Source organism: Pteropus vampyrus, unplaced genomic scaffold (genome assembly GCF_000151845.1).
Source record: "Pteropus vampyrus isolate Shadow unplaced genomic scaffold, Pvam_2.0 Scaffold139, whole genome shotgun sequence".
NCBI lineage: Eukaryota > Metazoa > Chordata > Mammalia > Chiroptera > Pteropodidae > Pteropus > Pteropus vampyrus.
Window position 1 is genome coordinate 4,541,700 of NW_011888920.1, and position 20,467 is coordinate 4,562,166.

Consider the following 20,467-nt stretch of genomic DNA (forward strand, 5'->3'; position numbering starts at 1 on the left):
CATATGGTAGATCAATTCTTAGTTTTTTAAGGAACCTCCATACTGTTTTTCATAGTGGCTATACCAATTTGCAGTCCCACCAGCAGTGTATGAGGGTTCCTTTTTCTCCGCATCGTCTCCTGCATTGTTATTACATGTCCCTTTGATTATAGCTATTCTAACAGGTGTGAGGTGTATCTCATCATGGTTTTGAATTGCATTTCCTAATAGCTAGCGATGTGGAGCATCTTTTTATATATTTGTAGGTCATTTGTATGTCCTTTAGGGAGAAGTGTCTGTTCAGGTCCTCTGTCCATTTTTTGATCGGATCATTTGTTTTTCGTTGTTATTGAGTCGTATGAGTTCTTTGTATATTTTGGATATTAAGCCCTTATCAGAGGTGTTGCTTGCAAACCAGATGGTTGTCTCTTTACCTTGTTGACAATTTCTTCTGCTGAGCAGAAGCTTTTTAATTTGATGTAGTCTCATTCATTTATTTTAGCTTTTACTTCCCTTGCCTTTGAGGTCAAATTCATAAAATCCTCTTTAAGTCCAAGGTCCTTGAGTTTAGTTCCTATGTTTTCTTCTATGTAATTTATTGTTTCAGGTCTTATATTCAGGTCCTTAATTCATTTTGAGTTAATTTTGGTGTGAGGTGATAGACAACAGTCTAGTTTCATTATTTTGCAGGTGGCTTTCCAGTTTTTCCAGCACCATTTATTGAAGAGGCTTTCCTTTCTCCACTGTACATTTTTGGCTTTTTTGTTGAAAATTATTTGCCCATGTAAATATGGGTTTACTTCTGGACTCTCGATTCTGTTCCACTGGTCCATGTGTCTGTTTTCCTGCCAATACCATGCCGTTTTGATTACTGTCGCTTTGTAGTATAATTTGAAGTCGGGCCAAGTGATGCTTACAGCCACGTTCTTTTTTCTCAGGATGGCTTTGGCAATTTGGGGTCTTTTGTGCTTCCATACAAATCTGATGTTTTTGTTCTATTTCTTTAAAAAATGCCAATGGGATTTTGATGAGGATTGCATTAAATCTGTATAATCCTTTAGGTAATATGGTCATTTTAACTATGTTGATTCTTCCAATCCAAGAACATGAACTATCTTTGCATTTCTTTGTATCTTTTTTGATTTTCTTTAATAGGGCCTTGTAGTTTTCATTATATAGGTCCTTCACATGTTTCGTTAAATTTATACCTAGATATTTTATTCTTTTTGTTGCAATTGCAAAAGGAATTATTTTTTCAACTTCTTTTTCTGACGCTTCATTATTAGAGTATAGGAACGCTATGGATTTTTGAACATTGATTTTGGATCCAGAGAATTACTGTATTTGCTTATTGTTCCTAGTAGTGTTCTTGTGGAGTCTTTAGGGTTTTCTATATAGAGAATCATGTCACCCACAAATAGTGACAGTTTGACTTCTTTGTTTCTTATTTGGATGCCTTTTATATCTTTCTCTTGTCTGATTGCACTCTCTAGGACCTCCAATGTTATATTGAGTAAGAGTGGCGAAAGTGGACAGCCTTGTCTTGTTCTTGATTTTAGAGGGAAGGTTTTTAGTTTTTCACCATTAAGTATAATGTTGACTGAGGGTTTATCATATATGGCCTTTATGATGTTAAGGTACTTCCCTTCTATACCAACTTTGTGAGGTGTTTTGATCATAAATGGATGCTGTATCTTGTCGAAGGCTTTTTCTGCATCTATGGATATGATCATATGATTCTTATTTTTTAATTTGTTTATGTGGTGTATCACATTGATCGATTTGCTTATGTTGAACTATCCCTGTGCTCCAGAAATGAAGCCCACTTGATCGTGTTGTATAATCTTTTTAATATGTTACTGTATTTGGTTCACTAGTATCTTATTTAGGATTTCTGCATCTGTGTTCATGAGAGATATTGGTCTATAGTTTTCTTTTTTTGTATTATCTTTACCAAGTTTTGGTATCAGAGTAATATTGGCCTCATAAAATGAGTTGGGAAGGATTGCCTCCTCTTCGATTTTTTGGAAGAGTTCGAGGAGAATAGGTATTAAATCTTCTTTGAATATTTGGTAGAATTCACTGGTGAAGCCATCTGGTCCTGGACTTTGACTTTTTGGTAGGTTTTTGATGATTGTTTCAATTTCCATGCTGCTGATTGGTCTATTTAGATTTTCCAGTTCCTCTTGATTCAGTCTAGGAAGGTTGTATTTTTTAAGTACTGGTCCATTTCTTCTAGGTTATTAAATTGAGTGTTATATACTTTTGCATAGTATTCTTGTATGACCCTTTGTATTTCTGCGATGTCAGGCATAATTTCCCCTCTTTCATCCCTGATTTTGTTTATTTGTGTCCTTTATCTTTTTTCCTTAGTGAGTCTAGCCAGGGGTTCGTCAATTTTATTAACCTTCACAAAGAACCAGCTCTTTGTTGCATTTATTTTTTCTATCTTTTTTTGTTTTCAATTTCATTTATTTCTGCTCTAATTTTGATGATTTCTTTCCTTCTGCTAACTTTAGGCTTCATTTGTTCTTTCTTTTCTAGTTTAAGATGAAGCGTTAGATTGTCTACTTAGGCTCATTCTTGTTTTTGGAGGTAGACCTATAATGATATGAACTTTCCTCTTATGACCGCTTTTGTCGTGTTCCAAAAGTTTAGATATGTTATACTATCATTATCATTTCTTTCTATGTATCTCTTGATCTCTGTTTTTATTTCTTCTCTGACCCAGTTATTCTTCAGTAGCATGTTCTTTGTTTAATCTCCATGAATTTGTGTTTCTTCCTGATTTCTTTCTGCAGTTGATCTCTAGTTTCAAAGCATTATGATCAGAGAATATCATTGGTATGATTTTAACCCTCTATATTTGTTCTCCCATCTAAGTACTAACCAGGCCCGACCCTGCTTAGCTTCTGAGATCAGACGAGATTGGGCACGTTCAGGGTGGTATGGCTGTAAACGCTCTTATATTTGTTGAGGCTATCTCTGTGTCCCAGTATGTGGTTGATTGTTGAGAATGTTACATGTGCACTAGAGAAGAATGTATAAGCAGCTGTTTTGGGATGGAAGACTCTGTAAATGTCAATTATGTCCTGTTGGTCTAATGTGTCATTTAAGGATATTATTTCCTTACTGATTTTCTATTTGGATGATCTGTCCATATCCGACAGTGGGATATTTAGGTCCTCTATTACAATAGTGTTTTGGTCTGTTTCTCCCTTTAGTTCTGTTAGTAATTGCTTTACATATTTTGGAGCTCCCTGATTGGGAGCATAGATATTAATAAGTGTTATGTCATCTTGGTGCATGATTCCCTTTATCATTATGAAATGTCCCTCAGTATCTTTCTTTACCTTTTTTATTTTGAAGTCTATTTCATCTGATATTAGTACTGCTACTCCTGCTTTTCTCTGAATGCCATTTGCTTGAAATATCATTTTCCACCCTTTCACTTTGAGTCTATATTTATCTTTGGAGCTGAGACATGACTCCTGGAGGCAGCATATGGTTGGGTTTTGTTTTTTGATCCAATCTGCAACTGTGTGACTTTTTATTGGTGAGTTCAGTCCATTTACATTTAAGGTGATTATTGAAATATAAAGTCTTCTTATAGCCATTTTATCTTTTGCTTTCTGGTAGCTCGGTGTTTCCATTGCTTCCTTGTCCTTGTGTTTTTGTTTTCTTTATTTCAGTTGGCTTTTGTGGGTTTTGACTCTGGTTCTTCTTGTTTTATATTATATACTTCAGTTCTGAATCTTTGGTGTGTGGTTACCAATATGAATATGTAATGGATAGTTATATATATACAGTTGTCCATTTTCTTCTGCGTGTGCCTTATCTCTTTTCTCCTTTGCGAATTTGAATCTTTGAATTCTCCCCTTTTCAGTCATTGCTGTCTCAATTTGTCCCTATGTATGCTGACCATTCATTACTATCTCGTTGTAACAATTCTCTTCTTATTATTTAAGCTTATAATGCCCTGTTCTTAGTAAGGGTTGCATTCCTCTGCTTCTATTTGCCTGATAGTCACTCTTTTCCTAATTATGTTTTTTTGTTGTTGTTATTTTGTTTTAGATGAGCTGACCCCTTTCAATATTTCCTGTAGTGCAGGCCTCATAGTGGAGAATTCCTTCAATTTTTATATGTCTGGAAAGGTCTTGATTTCTCCTTCATATCTAAAGGAGAGCTTAGCTGGATACATTATTCTAGGCTGATAGTTTCTTTCACTTAATAGTTTAAATATTTGATTCCATTCCTTTCTGGCTTATAAGGTTTATGCTGAGAAGTCCAAGGATAATCTAATGGGTTTACCTTTATAAGTTACCATTTTCTTCTCCTTGGCTGCCCTGAGAATTCTCTTTGTCATTGATTTCTGATAACTTTAATACAATGTGTCTTGGTGAAGGCCTTTTTGGGTTGAGATAATTGAGTGTTCTGTTGACTTCTTGAATTCCAAGTTCCAGCTCATTCCTTAGATTTGGGAAATTCTCATCAACTATTTGTCTGAAAATGCTTTCTAGTCCCTGCTCCTTTTCCTCGCCTGCAATAATGCCCATTACTCTTATGTTTCCTCTCCTCGTGATATTAGCTAGTCTTGTATTTCTCTTTCATTATTTTTCATTCTTTGATTTCTCTCTTCTTCCTGCTGATTTATTTCTAGATTTCTATCTTCCATATCACTGATCATTTCCTCTATTTGATCGACTCTATTTCCCAAGCTTGCTATTTCATTGTTCAACTCTTGCAGTGTGTTTTTTATCTCCAGAAAGTCTATTCTGTTCTTTTTGAAGGTTTCAATCTCTTTGCTCTGCTCATCTAGGTGTTTTTTCAATTCCTTAAATTGTTGATATGACTCGTTTTGGAACTCACTGAGTTTTTTCAGAACTAACATCCTGAATTCTTTGTCACTTAAGTTGTATATTTCTATGTCTGTAAGCTTATTTTCTAGAGATTTTTCTCTTTCTTTCTGAGATGCCTTGTCATCTTGGTTGTTTATGGTGTTTAATGGACTATTTCTCCGACTGGGCATTAATGGAAATTTATTCTGTAGTAGCTCTTATGCGCAGATCCCACACTGAGATGTGCTTGTGCGCAGTTTGGGTGTTTTTGTTGAGGTTTAGATTTCAGCTTATTGTTGTTTCAAGGGGAGAGATCTTAGGACGTATCTTACTCCACCATGTTTCCCCTGCCATCGTTATTTTCTTCTCATCACATGTGATTAGTATAATGTCACCAATGTAATAAACAGACATGATATGTTCTGTGTGAACTAAGATGAGAGCTGACATAGTTCTGAGAGTAAGATGTAAAGATAACTCTCTATTCTCTCCATGTAAACACACACTGCTTCTTTTTTTGCTTACTGACTAGGATGAGAAAGAACACATTTGCCAGGTCAATAGCAGCACACCAGGTGCCAGGAGCTGTGTTGATCTGCTCCATTAAAGAAACCACATCTGGAAGCTTAGCCACAATTTGTGTCACTACCTGATCTCTATCACTCCAAAGTTCCATTTTTCCCAGTGAACCAATCCCATCAAAGATTTCCCTGCTGTCATTTCCAGTTTATAAAAGACAGTCAACACAGAGTTCATCAAGAACTCTGGTGGGCCCCTCATTTCTTAATGACTTTATGAAAAGTATATCCTCTGGGGCATCCTGGGGTTACAGCTAGTGGGTGGCATAGTTCTGAGAGTAAGATGTAAAGATAACATATCATATCATTTACAAACAAACATATATATCATATCAAATACAAACAAAGATATCATTTCCTGAGCCTTCAGAAATCCTTTTTCTACAGTATATCAGAGAAGTTTAGGCATTTTGTAACTATAAAACTTTAGTCAAGTTCAGGCTTTGATTAACCAACCTAACACTATCAACACCACTACTGGGTACTCAAGCCAACACTTTAAATCCATAATCTCCGATGAGTATGGTCAGATCAATAAATTTAGCCTGAACAACTATTGATATAACAACTTTAGAATCCACTTCCACACATGCTTCTGAGGCTCCTATCAATATAAATCGGCAAGTTCTTTTAACTCTTTTGGTTTATAAGCCATCTCCTGGAATTGACCTTGTACCTCTCTATCTGGGATATTCTCAGCTACCTTGTACCTCTCTATCTGGGATATTCTCAGCTACTTTGTACCTCTCTATCTGGGATATTCTCAGCTACCTTGTACCTCTCTATCTGGGATATTCTTAGCTACAACTCTCACCTTGGGCTGCCAGGCAATGAGACATGGTTGTAGGGGAATCCTAAGTGTACAAGGGAACTGTACCAGGTATAGTCACTGAAAGGCTTTTATGCAGAGAAGGGCTGGTTCCCCCCAAATATAGAAGGTTTCCTCCAATAAACAGGGGAATTTAAAGGTTCAAAGTTCTCAGCCTTGTCTATAGCTGTCTAAATGTCCCCATTCCAAGTCTAAAGGTTCTACTTCTTCTCCACTAGTTCCCTTACCTTAGTGTGTAAGATCTGACAGGTTGAGCATTTGGTTGCACTGCAGGCACTGTTACCCCGTGACCCTTGCAACTAGCCCCTGGGTTGACCGCAACCCACTCTGCGACTACAGGAGATGAAGGACTACTTCATGGAGATCTTCTGATTGTCTGCACATGTTCTTTTAATTTTTTTTACAACTTTATTGAAATATAATTCATGTACAGTAAACATATTTAAACTGTACAACTTAAAGAGTTTTGACATAAGTATACACTTATGATTCCATCACAATAAAAAAAAACGAACATACCATCAACCCCTAAAGTTCCTTGTGTGTCTTAGTAATCCTTCCCTCTCTCCTTCCTCTCATTCTCTTCTCCATACAACTACTGATTTGCTTTGTATCACTACAGATTTGTTTGTATTTTCTAGATTTCACATATATAGAATTTTTGGACTGGTTTCATTCATTCAGCATCATTTTTTTTTAAAGACTCATCCATGTTGCTATGAATATCAATAGTTCATTCCTTTGTATTGTTGAATAGTATTCCATTGTGAAGATAAATCACAATTGTTTATCCACTGACTTTTGGATTGATAAACATTTGGGTTGTTTCTGGATTTTGGCTATTATAAATAAAGGTGTTATGAATCTTCATATACAGTCTTTCTGTGGACACATGTTTTATTTCTTTTGGGTAAATACCTAGGAGCGAAATGGCTGGGTTGAATGGCAGGTGCATTCTATAACTTAACTTGTATCAAAACTGCCAAGCTGTTTTCCAAAGTGGAGGTACCAGTCTGCATTTTCTCCATATCTGTGTCAAAAATTAGCATGGCGGGCTATTTTAGCCACTCCTGTGGGTATGTAAAGGTATCTAATTATCGTTTTGCTTTGCACTTCCCTAACAACTAATGATGATAGTCATGATTTAACTTGTGCTTATTTGCTACCCATATATCTTCATTGGAAAAGTGTTTGTTCAAATCTTCGCCCATTTTTAAACTAGGTTGTTTTCTTATCACTGAGTTTTGAGAATTTTAAGAAATATCCTAAATATAAGCTTTTTATCAGATATTTTTTGCAAATTCTTTCTTCCTGCCTGTGGCTTGCTTTTTTATTTTTATAATAGTGTCTTTCAGAGAGCAAAAGCTTTTAACTTCAATGAAGTGCAATTTAACAATATTTTTCTTTCATACTTCATGCCTTCTGTGTCCTACTTAAAAATTGTTGTCAGAATCAAGGTCACTAAGGTTGTTGTCCGTTGCCTACTTTTAGATATTTTATGGTCTATTCTTATATTGAGATCTATCATTGCTTTCGAGTTAATTTTACATATGGTGGATGATATGGGTCAAGGTTCATTTTTCCGCATTTGAGTATCCAATTTGTTGAACAGAATATCCTTTTGCAATTATGTTGCCTTGGCACCTGTGTTAAAACTCAATTAACAATGTATGTGTGGGTTTGTTACTGAACTCTCCATTCTGCTCCATTGATCTATATGTCTATCTTAAGCCAATACCACAATATCTCAATTATAGTAGCTTTATTATAAGTCTTGAAATCAAATAGTGTAAGTCTTCCAAATTTTATTTTTCCAAAATTGTTTTGGCTATTCTATTTCCTTTGCATTTCCATATATACGTTTTCAAATCAACTTGTCAATTTCCACAAAAAGCAGCTGGAAATTTTGATTGTGATTGCATTGAATGTGTAGATCAATTTGGAGACAATTTACATCTTAACTATATTGAGTCTTCTGATCTATGAATACCTTATATCTTTTCATTTATTTAAGTCTTCTTTAACTTTTTTGAGCAATGTTTAGTAGTTTTCTGTGTACAGTCATGCAGAATTTTTCTTCGATTTATGCCTAGGTATTTCATATTTTTTAATATTACTACAAATGGTATTTTTTAAAATTGAAGTTTCTAATTGTTTGTTGCCTAGATATGGGAATACAATTACTTTCTGTATCACTCAACCCTGATAAACTCATTTATTAGTTCTAGTAACTTTCGGTAGATTCTTTAGGATTTTGTACCTAGACAATCATGTCAACTGTGAATTAAGACAGTTTTAGTTCTTCCTTTCCAATTTCAATGTCTTTTTCCTCCCTCTTTCTTGCCTTACTTGACTGATTAGGACCTCCAGGGTAATATTGTAAGGAAATGGCAAGAACAGACATCTCTGCCTTGTTCCTGATTTTAGAAAGGCTTCAGTCTTTCACCATTAAGTATGTTAGCTGTAGGTTTTGTTTTCTTTTGTTTTTAATAGATGCCTTTCATCAGATTGAGAAGGTTCTCGTCTAGTCCTAGTTTGCCAAGAGTTTTTAATATGAATTGTTGTTGAATTGTTGTAAAAATTTTTCTGCATCTATTGAGATGATCATACCTAGTTTTCTTTTTAAGTCTGTTAACATGGTGAATTGCATTGATTGATTTCCAAATGTTAAGTCAATTTTGTATTCCTGGGATAGACTCAGTCTGTTATTTATTACCCTGTATCTATGTTCATGAGAGATATTGGTTGTTATTTTCTTATAATATATTTTTATTCTTATAAGCCTTGAGTGTTTTTATGTTTGGTAATACCTTATAGAAATTGTTGGGATGTGTTCCCCCTTTTTCTGAAAATATTTTTGCAGAATTTGTATTATGTCTTTCTTAAATGCTTGCTAAAGTTCACCAGGAAATCTATCTGGGCTTTGTGTTTTCTTTGTCAGAATTTTTAAAAACTTTAAATTCAAATTCTTTAATAGATATAAGACTATTCATGTTATCTTTATTTGTTTTTCAGTGAGCTTTGGTTTCTGTCTTCCAATAAATTATTCTTTCACGTAATTTTTCAAATTTATTAAGTTGCTTGCAATAGATCTATACTACTTTAACGTCTATGGGATCTTTAGTGATATCTCTGCTTTCATTTCTAATGTTTCTGATTTGCATGTGTTCTCTCTCTTTTTAAAAATTTATTAACAGGTTTATAAATTATATTGCTCTTTTCAAAGAAAACAAGCTTTGATTTCATTGATTTTTCTCTGATGGTTTTATGTTTGCAATGTCCTTGATTTTTGCTGTTACCTTCAGTATTTTGTTTCTTCTACTTGCTTTGGGTTTAATTTGTTCTTCTTTTAGATTCTTATGCTGGAAGCTTAGAGCATTGATTTGAGATCCTTCTTCTTTTTTTCATATAAGTATTTTAATGCTATAAATTTCCCTGTAAGTACTGGTTTAGTTGCATCCTCAAATTTTAATATGTTCTATTTTTATTTTCATTAAACCAAATATATTTTCAAATTTCCCTGTGACTTCTTTGACTCATAGATTATTTAAAGGTTATGCTGTTTAATATCCAAATATTTGAAGGTTTTCCAGATTTTTTTTGTTACTAAGTCTATTCTATTTTTAATTTCTCTTTAATTCCATTGTAATTGAAGAACTTCTTTTGTCTGATTTTTATCTTTTACATTTGTGGATGTTTGTTTTATGGCCCAGAATATGAAAAAATATATAGTTTGAAAAAATATATAGTTTGTGTTTTTGGGTGTGGTGCTCTATAAATGCCAACTATGACAAAAATTTCAAGTTGGTTTATAGTGTTGCTCAAGTTTTCTATCTCTTTACTAATTTACTGTCCATTTGTTGTATTAATTTCTAAGAAAATGCTTTTGAAATCTGTTATTATAATTTTGAACTTGTCTTTTTCTCTTTTCAGTACTATTGGTTTTGTTTCATGTATTTTGAAGCTCTGTAATTAGGTAAGCAAGCATTTAGAATTATTATGTTTTCTTTATAAATTTACTCCTTTATTATTTTAAATGATCCATTTTATCGCTGGAAATATACTTTTCTCTGAAATCTACTAAGTTGATATTAATACAGTCACTGTGGCTTTCTTTTGATTACTGTTAGAATGACCCTCTTCCATGCTTTTACTTCTAATCTATTTGTGCTTTACATTTAAAGTGAATTCTTGTATATAACATATAGACCATTTACATTTAATATGATTATTGACATGGTTGGTTTTAATCCACATCATGCTATTCATTTCCTTTTTGTCCTATGTTCTTTGTTTCCTTTCCTCTTTTTTCAGACTTCTCTTGGATTAATTGTTTTTTTATGATTCTACTTTATCTCCATTATTAGCTTATAATAGAGGTTTACATCTTTGTTGCTATGGTTGATTTTATGGTTGCTTCAGGGTTTGTAGTATACATCTTTAATTATCTTTAAGCAATATTATACCACTTTGTATGTAGTATAAGGAACTTCTAACAGTATATTTCCCTTTCACCTTTCTCAGCCTTTGTGATATTGTTATCATACATTTAACTTTTACACTGCTATAAATTAATAAATACTGCAATACATTGTCATTGTTTCTGCTTTAAATAGTAAATTACCTTTAAAAAATTTGAACTTTATTTAGCAATTGTATCATATTTTTATTATAGTTATTTTTATAATTAAAACTTGTTTGAAATGAAGATTTTCAATATAAGAGAAAAGGAGTACAACTGTGGAATTGAGAATTTAAGTAGAACTTGATTAGCAATATCAATACTAACTCATTCCTTTATAATAAAAAATTTAATATCTATCTTTTTAAAAATTATGGTAAAAACATATAACATAAAAGCTACCACATTAACTATTTTTAAGTGTATAGTTCAGTAGTTAGTTAATTACCTTTTAAAAAGATTTAAATAGTAAGAAAAAAGTTCTTTACATTTACTTACATAGTTATCATTTTTGGTATTCTCCATTCTTGTATGAATCCGGATTTCTAATTAGAATCATTTCTTCTGCCTGAACTTCCTTTAACATTTCTTGAAGTACTGGTCTGTTCATGATAAGAGGCCCCAGCTTTTGTTTGTCTGAAAAGTTTTTCTTTCATATTCACTTTTTAAAGATATTTTTGGTGGATCTGTTGCTAATAATTTATTTTCTCAGATGAGATTTATTTTCCTGCTTCTTTGCATGCCTGGTAATTGATTACTATATGGTAGACACTGTGAATTTCATATGATTTTAGGTACTTGAGTGTTTTGTATTCCTTTAAATATGTTGGGGCTTTGTTTTGGTATGCAGTCAAGGAAAGCTGAAAACAATTCTATTTTTTGACATTTGCTTTTATCATTTGTTAGATAGGTCCAGAATGATTTTTAGTGTAATCCACATTAGTCTCTTAGGGCAGAAAGAAGGGTTGAGAAGGGTATAGAGTGGGTTTTAAGGGCCAAATGAAAGTTATCTGATATATGAGTAAATGCTTATTTTCATATCCAATGTTCTAATAGACTGTGATTTCCTTGAGGTCAAAGACGACTTGTCTTTTCCCATTTATATTCCAGAGATTAACAATGTCTGACACATCATAAGCATTTATTAAATGTTTGCTTACTATGTATTTTTTAAAATATAATTTTAACCTTACATTGTCTTTTAAAAATAACATGTACTTATTTTAGTAGTGATAGCAATTTTTTAAAAAACTTAAAATACTGTATAATTCCTTAGTAAGTCTAAATATTTCTTTTTTTAACAAGACAAAATAAAGTCTAAATAATTCATCAACTTACATTTGCCTCATCCATTTTATTTTTTTAATTTTTCTTTTCTTTTCCATATCTTGCCTTCTCTTCAGTTTAGAGAAATGGAATGTACTTTCCTTTTCGTCTCCCACCATTACATCTTCAGTAGATATCCAAAACTATTGAGAAATTAAAAATGAATATAGAAAATGTTGAAATACTGATTGTGAGGTTATCTGGTTATAGACAAGAACTTTTTCGTGTTCAGTAGGAATATGCCAAGATAGAAATAGAGAAGAAGATAAACTCTGTTACAGTATTTCTAATTAAGTGATAGGTGAGTAGCACATTGTGAGTAGCACTAGTGTACTGAGGTACTTAATATGCATTTGTTGAATGAATAAATGAATAGACATATTCTAAAAGTATTTCTCATGAGAACAGACATGGCCAACTCTTAGTGCTGTTGGCTTTTGAAGACTCTAATCCTCAAGGAGTATAGGTACCCTCCAAGAACACAGAAGTCTTACCATTATATTCCAAGAGTTTTTGACTTTCCCTGAATAACACTTTATCCTAACTGGCTGTCTATTCTCCTACTTCTGATTCATTTCCTTTCTCCCACCATACACATATAAGTAACAAGGAGGAGAGTTTGCTATCCCCCACAATACTCTGTATTTGCCACTATTAAAGCACATATTTATTGCACTGCACTGAAATATCCTGTTAACTGACACTCTCCCTAACTAAAAGGCAAACAACTTGATGGAGAGGGACTATTCATATTTACTATTGTATCCATAGAATCTAGTACAACCATGCCTGACACATGGTTGGTATGCAATAAATTTTGTTAGATGAATGAATGAATTCATAATTTGATCATTTTCACTTTTCTTACTCAGTATATTCAACATACCATATTCTACAGTCCTGTCTACCAGAGATTGAGGATTCGAATGAAGATACTTGAGGCCATATAAACAGACATCTAGAGCTAAGAAACCAGATCATGTTAATCTAGCTTACAAATATCTTTAGGTAAAAATTATCTCTGCAAAAAGGCTATTAAACATGAGGGTCTATAGAAAAGTCCCTGAATCACATATACACATTAGAAACTATGTATATTTAAAATCATTCTGTTCAATTAATATTAATGCATGTTAAATTCCCCAACACCATAAAAATACAAATGATTTTTAACAGTCTTTGCTGTTACAAGTTCTATAAGAGAAATGCCATGTTGTTCTCAAGAACTCTTAACTCTAGTCCAAGGATTAATACAGAGTCAACAACATCTTCAAATTTACTTTGTTATAAAGATGGCAAATTGCTGAGTATCAGAGAATATCTAAAGATGGCCTAGATTAAAGCTAATTACTACAAGGAGAAGTAAATGTAAGAAAAAAAGGACATAGTCCTATATCTTGAAGTACTATTAGTAACCCCATAGAGGTTAACTTAAGCAATTTTTATCAGCTAAATTACTAGGATTTACTATTTTAGAAACAAATTGTAAAATTAATTTTTAAAAGGACAAGTTAGTTTCTAAATACATAAGATTCAAAATTATTAATATTTCTCGTTTCTTACCCTATCAGAAACAGGCCTCCAGCCATTGTTCTCTATACGACGATACCAGCCACTATGATCCTCTTCTTGAAGATTATCACTTTTAATATAAGATGCATATTTTGCTGAAAGTTTTGTGTAATCTCTAGGGCTATTAGCACACAGATCCTCAACATGTCTCTGAGTGAAAATTTTATAGTATATTTCAGGTGGAAATTTAACCTGTAGATGAAACAAAGGACCATTGTAATCTAATTACAAAAATGGTTAACGTTTTTTTAAAATTACATCTTTTAAATTTCTTATGAATGTGCTTTAAAACTACCAAATAAGAATTCATCTATACTTACACCACCAAATCTGAATCTTACATGAACACCAGCTGCAGCATCTAGAAGCTCTGCCTATAAAAAGAAAAAATCACTCTCCAACATTCTGTATATATCAATTCATTACTTCTCACTCTATCATATTAAAATAGTTGCTGAGTATTGATTATTTATGAAATAGATCAAGTGAGTAAACATCAAATAATTATTTTTAAATTAGACAATATTTTAAGATTTAATTTCTTATGGATATCCAATAAGTAAAACAGCCTACATGATAACTGGAAAAATGATACCAAACTATGTTTCCTTTCTATGCAATATATAAGTATAAAAGCCAAGTGATTTGTTATTCATAAAACAGAAGTTTTAAACAAGTCCTTAAATATATGATTTACATAATAAATATTTTCTTCCAGGTAAATTCAGAGAAAAAAATTGTGACTGATCAATCTGAGTTTAACACAAGATGACCTTTCCAAACTAGCTTTTATTAAATCAAAAATCCATGTTTAAATTTGTAAGAATTATATGTAATTGATCTAAATTTTAGTGCCCTGGACCAAATGGAAAATAGAGAAAAAAATTTTGGTCTTCTATCAGTGGACAGTTCAAACTTGTCTCCTGATAATATTAAACTAGGTGAGAAGGCATAATGACCCTAGAGATCTAATGCACAGTATAGTAAATACAGAAAAAAATAATCATCAAACTTACTAAGAACTTAGAAATAAGAACTTAATTATGCCAACTACTAAAAATAAAGGATAATAATGTAACATGATAGAGGTGCTAATCATCACTAACATGGCAATCATATTTACAATTATTAAATGTAGCAAATTAACATGTCAAACTCCTTAAAGTTACACAATTTTATATGCCAAATATATTTTAATAAAAATATAAATAAATAAATCAGAAAGAAGATACAAATAACTAATATCAAGAACGAAATAAAGAGAAACTGTTATAGATTCTGAGACATTAGAAAGATTATAAAAGTATAAACAACTTTATGCAAATAAATTTGAGAATTTCGATGAAACAACTTCCTAGAAAAATACAACTATCCAAACTAGCACAAGAATAAATACAAAATACAAATAGACTTATAAGCTGAATTTGTAATTTAAAAATCTTCCCACAAATAAAAACTTTTGGCACAGATGGATTCATTGGTAAATCCTTCCAAACACTTAAGAAAGAAACAATAATCTATGTTTAAAAAATTCTAGAAAACAAACAGAAAAGGAACATTTCCCAATTTATTTTAAGAGGCCAGCTAAATTTGATACTAAAATCTGACAGAGACAATATGAGAAAGTAAATTACATGTTCTGCAGGAATATAGGCACAAAAATTTAAGTAAAATATTAGCAAACTAAATTTAGTGATATTTAAAAAGGATAAGACATCCTGACCAAAATGTGTGTATTCCTGAAATGCTAAGTAGTTTAATATTCAAGTAAAAGAAAAATAATGTCTCAATAAAGGAGAAAAATATTTAACATTCATTCTTGGATTAGGAGAAAAAAACTTTTTTAGCTCAATAAGAATAGAAGTAAATTTTCTTAATCGGATGAAATTATTCTACCAAAATAAAGCCCTATAGCATACCTCATCTATAATGATAAAATATTAAGCACTTTCCTTTGAAATCAAGTGTGAAACAATAGTTACCACTTCAAATCACCACTTTACTGAAGGCTATATTTAGTGTAGAAGGGCACAAAAAGAAATAAACTGTATAGTGATTGGAAAGGAAAATAGTAAAACTCATTTTGAGGATAGCATGCTTGCTTACATAGAAAATCCAAAAGAATCTATCTATAAATTATTAGAATTAATAAATGAGGGTAACAAAGCTGCTGGGAACAAAGCTAATAAACAAAAGTTGATTATCTTCCTATATACTAGAATCAAAAATTAGAAAATAAAAATTTTCTAATTGCCGTTTAGAGGAGCATGAAAAAGCAAGGTATAAATCTAACAAAAGATATGCAACTCCTCTATACAGAAAGTGATACAGCATTATCGAGAGAAATTACAGAAGAGCTAAATAACATTGCAGATTGGGGTTTCTGGGAGAAAATGCTGACATGCAGTTTGGGTGCCATATGTTTATTAGGGATCAGCTCCTATGAAAGGAAGGAAAAGGGAGGATTTGAACTGCAATACAGACCTTACAAAGCCTGGGACAATCTTACAGAGAGATCTAGAGTGAATATTGCCCAACAGAGTTGTTCTACCTCAAACTGGTCTTTATACCCCTTCCCCACCCCGCCACCCCTCACACCTTGAACACTTTAGTAGAAACTGAAGATGCTCACAGCTGGAGGCTGTCTGCTGATCACACTCCCTGTGATTGGGCATTAAAATCCTCTTGTGAAGAGGAATCTGGGCAGCATGGATTGGGCTCTCAATATTGTTAAGATGCCAGTCTTCCTCAAATTGATACTCAATACAATCCAATCAAAATCCCAACAGATTTTAAAAATGTTCTTTAAATTTTGGTAAGATACACAAAACGTAAATTTATCACTAGTGGCATTTAGTACATTTGCAATACTGTACAGCCACTATCTCTAGAACATTTTCCTCATTCTGAAAGGAACCCCGCCCCCAACCCATTAAGTAGCAGCTCCTCAGCCTTGTCCTTCCCAGGCTTTGGGTCTGCCTGTTCTTGCCCTGTCTGCCATCCCTTTCCCCCTGGTGGCTGTGGGTAGTGTATGACTTTAAGTACTAGAAGCCAGCCCAGCCTTGCGACTGTATGGAAGTTGATGAAACAAAGGTAAGCCTCTGTGCAGATCCCTCTAGAAACTACCAGACAGGTCAAAATACTAAACCACAATTTTTTACAACAGATCTGCATTTGACCCTCTAGCCCTAGCCAGCCACATACAGAATGTGAACCTTTGTCCCCATAGCTGTCACCAAGTGGGGAATGAGGGTTGTTAGGTGGGTAAGCAAAAACACCACAATGCTTCTTTACTGAAATTTTGCAGCCTTTTTCTTCATTAAGTACTTTCCTGGTTACCCTAAATTTTGCTTTTTTAAAAATATTAGATTCCAGATTTCCAATAAAGTTGATTCTGACAGTTATTCTTAGAGCTTCCTACTACATTACTTTCCATGATTAGTGGAGGATTTTGTGTGTGTGTGTGTGTGTGTGTGTGTGTGTGTGTGTGTGTGTGTGTAAATTTTAGAATTCTAAATTCTAAAATGGAAATAGAAAGCATTCAAGAATTGCCTGGAAATGTCTTCTTGAAGAAGAATTATAAGATGAGGGTATTCTTTACCACATAACAGACTTGTTATAAAGCTATAGTAATTAAGACAAAGGTAGAAAAATGAACCAATGGAACAGAAATGAGAATTCAGAAATAGATGCACACATCTATTGATCACTTGATTGGTCACTTGGTCACTTGATTTATGATAAAAAGTGGTACTGCAGAGCTGTAGAGAAAGAACTATCTTTTTAATAGGTAGTGTTTAATCATTTCGATATCTACATGGAAGAATATGAAATTGACCTCTACCTTACACCATACACAAAAAAATCAATGCCAGGTGGATTGTAGATCTAAGTAGGAAAGGCAAATCAATAAAGTTTATGTAATATAAGAAAATATTTTTATGTCCTCCTGGTTGGTAAAGTTTATTAAAAAGCACCAAACATTCAGAAAATGATTGATAAAATGAACTACATTAAAATTAAGAACTGTTCATCAAAAGACAGCCTTGCTTCAAAATATTAACTTAGGGGTTGGGGAAAGTAGCTGGAGGTGTAGATGAAGCGAGATTGGCTATGACTTGCTAATTGTTGAAGCTAGGTGATGGGGATATGGTGGTTTATTTATTCTTTCTACTTTTGTATGCTTGACATTTTTCATAATAAAAAAAATCAATGCAAAGACTCTATTAAGAGAGCAACAGATTTGGAAAAAACATGGCAGAGTGAAAAACGTCCCCTGATCTCTCCCCTTGAAACAACAATAAGTCGAACATCTAAAACTCAACAAAAAACACCCAAACTGCACACCAGCACGTCTGAGCGTAGGATCTGCGTGCATAAGAGCTACCAAAGGTCAGAACCCCGGGTTTTGGGTGGTGGACTCGGAGGAATAAAGAAGCCGCCTCTCCCAGCCGCCTGAGCTCCTTGCAGAAGGAGGGGCAAGGGTGAGGGTGCAGTAACTTCCCCGAACAACCCTGCCTGGAAGTACCAGAACTCACACGTGGCCGGCAGCAGGGCCCAGTCATCAGAGCAGAAAGCAGAGAAGCAGGATGGGACCTCAAAGTAATAACAGTTGATTTTTGCCGGCCTCGGCTGCAAACCCAAGGCTGAACCGCGGTCCCCATTCCCCAACCCAGAAGGCCCCTCCCCCCATACCCTCTGAGACTGAACACCTTGGAGCCCCAGGAGAATCTGAGCAAACACTGCCAAAACTGCTGCTAACACCGACAGGGACTGAAACTGAGGGTAGTGAGCGTGATTAAATATCTATCAGAAAATAAAAACACATTTTTAAATCTTTATATAAAGCAGGGATACAAGAGGCTTAGACGCCACCTACTGGAAACCAAAAGAAAAACACCTTATTTGCAACAGGCTAGAGACAATTATATAATAAATTTTCTTTTTTGGAGGGCGGGGGAAAAAAGCAGAACACACTTCCATTAATGCTCAGGCAGAGAAATAGTCCATTAAACATCATGAACAACCAAGGTGACAAAGCAGCTCAGAAAGAAAGAGAAAAATTTCCAGAAAATTAAGCTTACAGACATAGAAATATGCAACTTAAATGACAGAGAATTCAGGATGGTACTTCTGAAAAAACTCAGGGAGATCCGAAACAAATCATATCAACAATTCCAGGAATTGTAAAAAAACTAGAGGGATGTGGCTCCATAGTGTAGTGGTTAGCACGTCTGCTTTACATGTAGAAGTTCCTGGATTCGCACCCCAGTGGAACCATGGTCAATGGTCTACAGCCATGCCACCCTGAACAAGCTCGATGTCTAATATCAGAAGCTAAGCAGGGTCGAGCCTGGTTAGGACTTGGATGAGAGACCACCAAGGAAAACCAGGTGCTGTATGCATAAATAATTATAATAATAAAAAAACAAAAAACAAAACAACTAGATGAGTGGAATGAGCTCTTTAGCAAGGAGATTGAAACCCTCAAAAAGAACAGACCTGGAGATAAAGAGCACACTACAAGAACTGAAAAATGAAATAATAAGCTTGAGAAATAGAGTCGACCAAATGGAGGAAAGAATCAGTGATACTGAAGACAGAAATCTAGAAATAAATCAGAAGGAAGAAGAGAGAAACCGAAGAATGAAAAATAATGAACGGGAAATACAAGAACTAGCTAATACCTCCAGGAGAAGAAACATAAGAATAATGGGAATGCTCGAAGGGGAGGGAAAGGAGCAGGGATTAGAAAGCATTTTCAGATAAATAGTTGATGAGAATTCCCCAAATCTAAGGAATGAGCTGAAGCTTGGAATTCAAGAAGTCAATAGAACATCCAATTATCTCAACCCAAAAAGGCCTTCACCAAGACACATTGTATTAAAATTATCAAAAATCAATGACAAAGACAGAATTCTCAGGGCAGTCAGGGAAAAGAAGATGGTAACCTACAAAGGAAAATCCATTAGATTATAGTAGGACTTCTCAGCACAAACCTTACAAGCCAGAAAGGACTGGAATCAAATATTCAAACAATTAAGTGAAAGGAAATACCAGCCAAGAATAATGTATCTGGCTAAGCTCTCCTTTAGATATGAAGGAGAAATCAAGACCTTTCCAGACATACAAAAATTGAGGGACTTCTCCACTATGAGGCCTGAACTACAGGAAATTCTGAAAGAGGTCAGCTCACCTAAAACAAAATGACAAAAACAAATGCATAATTAGGAGTAAGGTGACTAGTAGGCTAGTAAAAGCTGAAGAGTGCAACGCTTACTCACGCAGGGCATTATAAGCTTAAAATAAGAAGAGATTAGCTATAGCAAGATAGTAATGAACGTTCAGCATACATAGGGACAAATTGAGACAATAATGACTAAAAAGGGGAGAATTCAAAGATCCAAATTCGCAAAGGGAAAAGGAGATAAGGCACATGCAGAAGAAAATGGATGACTGTATATATATAACTTATCTTTACATATCGTAATGGTAACCACTGGCCAAAGATTTAGAACCGAAGCATATAATATAAAACAAGAAGGACCAGAGAGAATATCCACAAAAACCAACCAAAATAAAGAAAACAGAAACACAAGGACAAAGAAGCAATGGAAACACCAAGCTACCAGAAAGCAAAAGATAAAATGGCTATAAGAAGACCTCATATTTCAATAACACCCTAAATGTAAATGGACTGAACTCACCAATAAAAAGGCACACAGTTGCAGATTGGATCAAAAAAACAAAATCCAACCATTGCTGCCTCCAGGAGACACATCTCAGCTCCAAAGACAAATATAGACTCAAAGTAAAAGGGTGGAAAATGATATTTCAAGCAAACGGCATTCAGAGAAAAGCGGGAGTAGCAGTACTAATATCG

General features: G+C 33.8%; 1 protein-coding gene across 1 annotated transcript in view; it reads right to left on the reverse strand.

Annotated features, from left to right (window-relative positions):
* CUNH11orf65 (chromosome unknown C11orf65 homolog) overlaps nucleotides 1–20,467 on the reverse strand; it is a 55,637-nt gene that overhangs the window by 12,837 nt on the left and 22,333 nt on the right. Inside the window, exons 4-6 of the mRNA XM_011368156.2 lie at nucleotides 13,905–13,958; nucleotides 13,576–13,776; nucleotides 12,025–12,155 (exon numbers count right to left, since the gene is read on the reverse strand). Coding sequence (XP_011366458.1) covers nucleotides 12,025–12,155; nucleotides 13,576–13,776; nucleotides 13,905–13,958 — 386 coding nt within the window. The remainder of the gene's footprint in view (nucleotides 1–12,024; nucleotides 12,156–13,575; nucleotides 13,777–13,904; nucleotides 13,959–20,467) is intronic.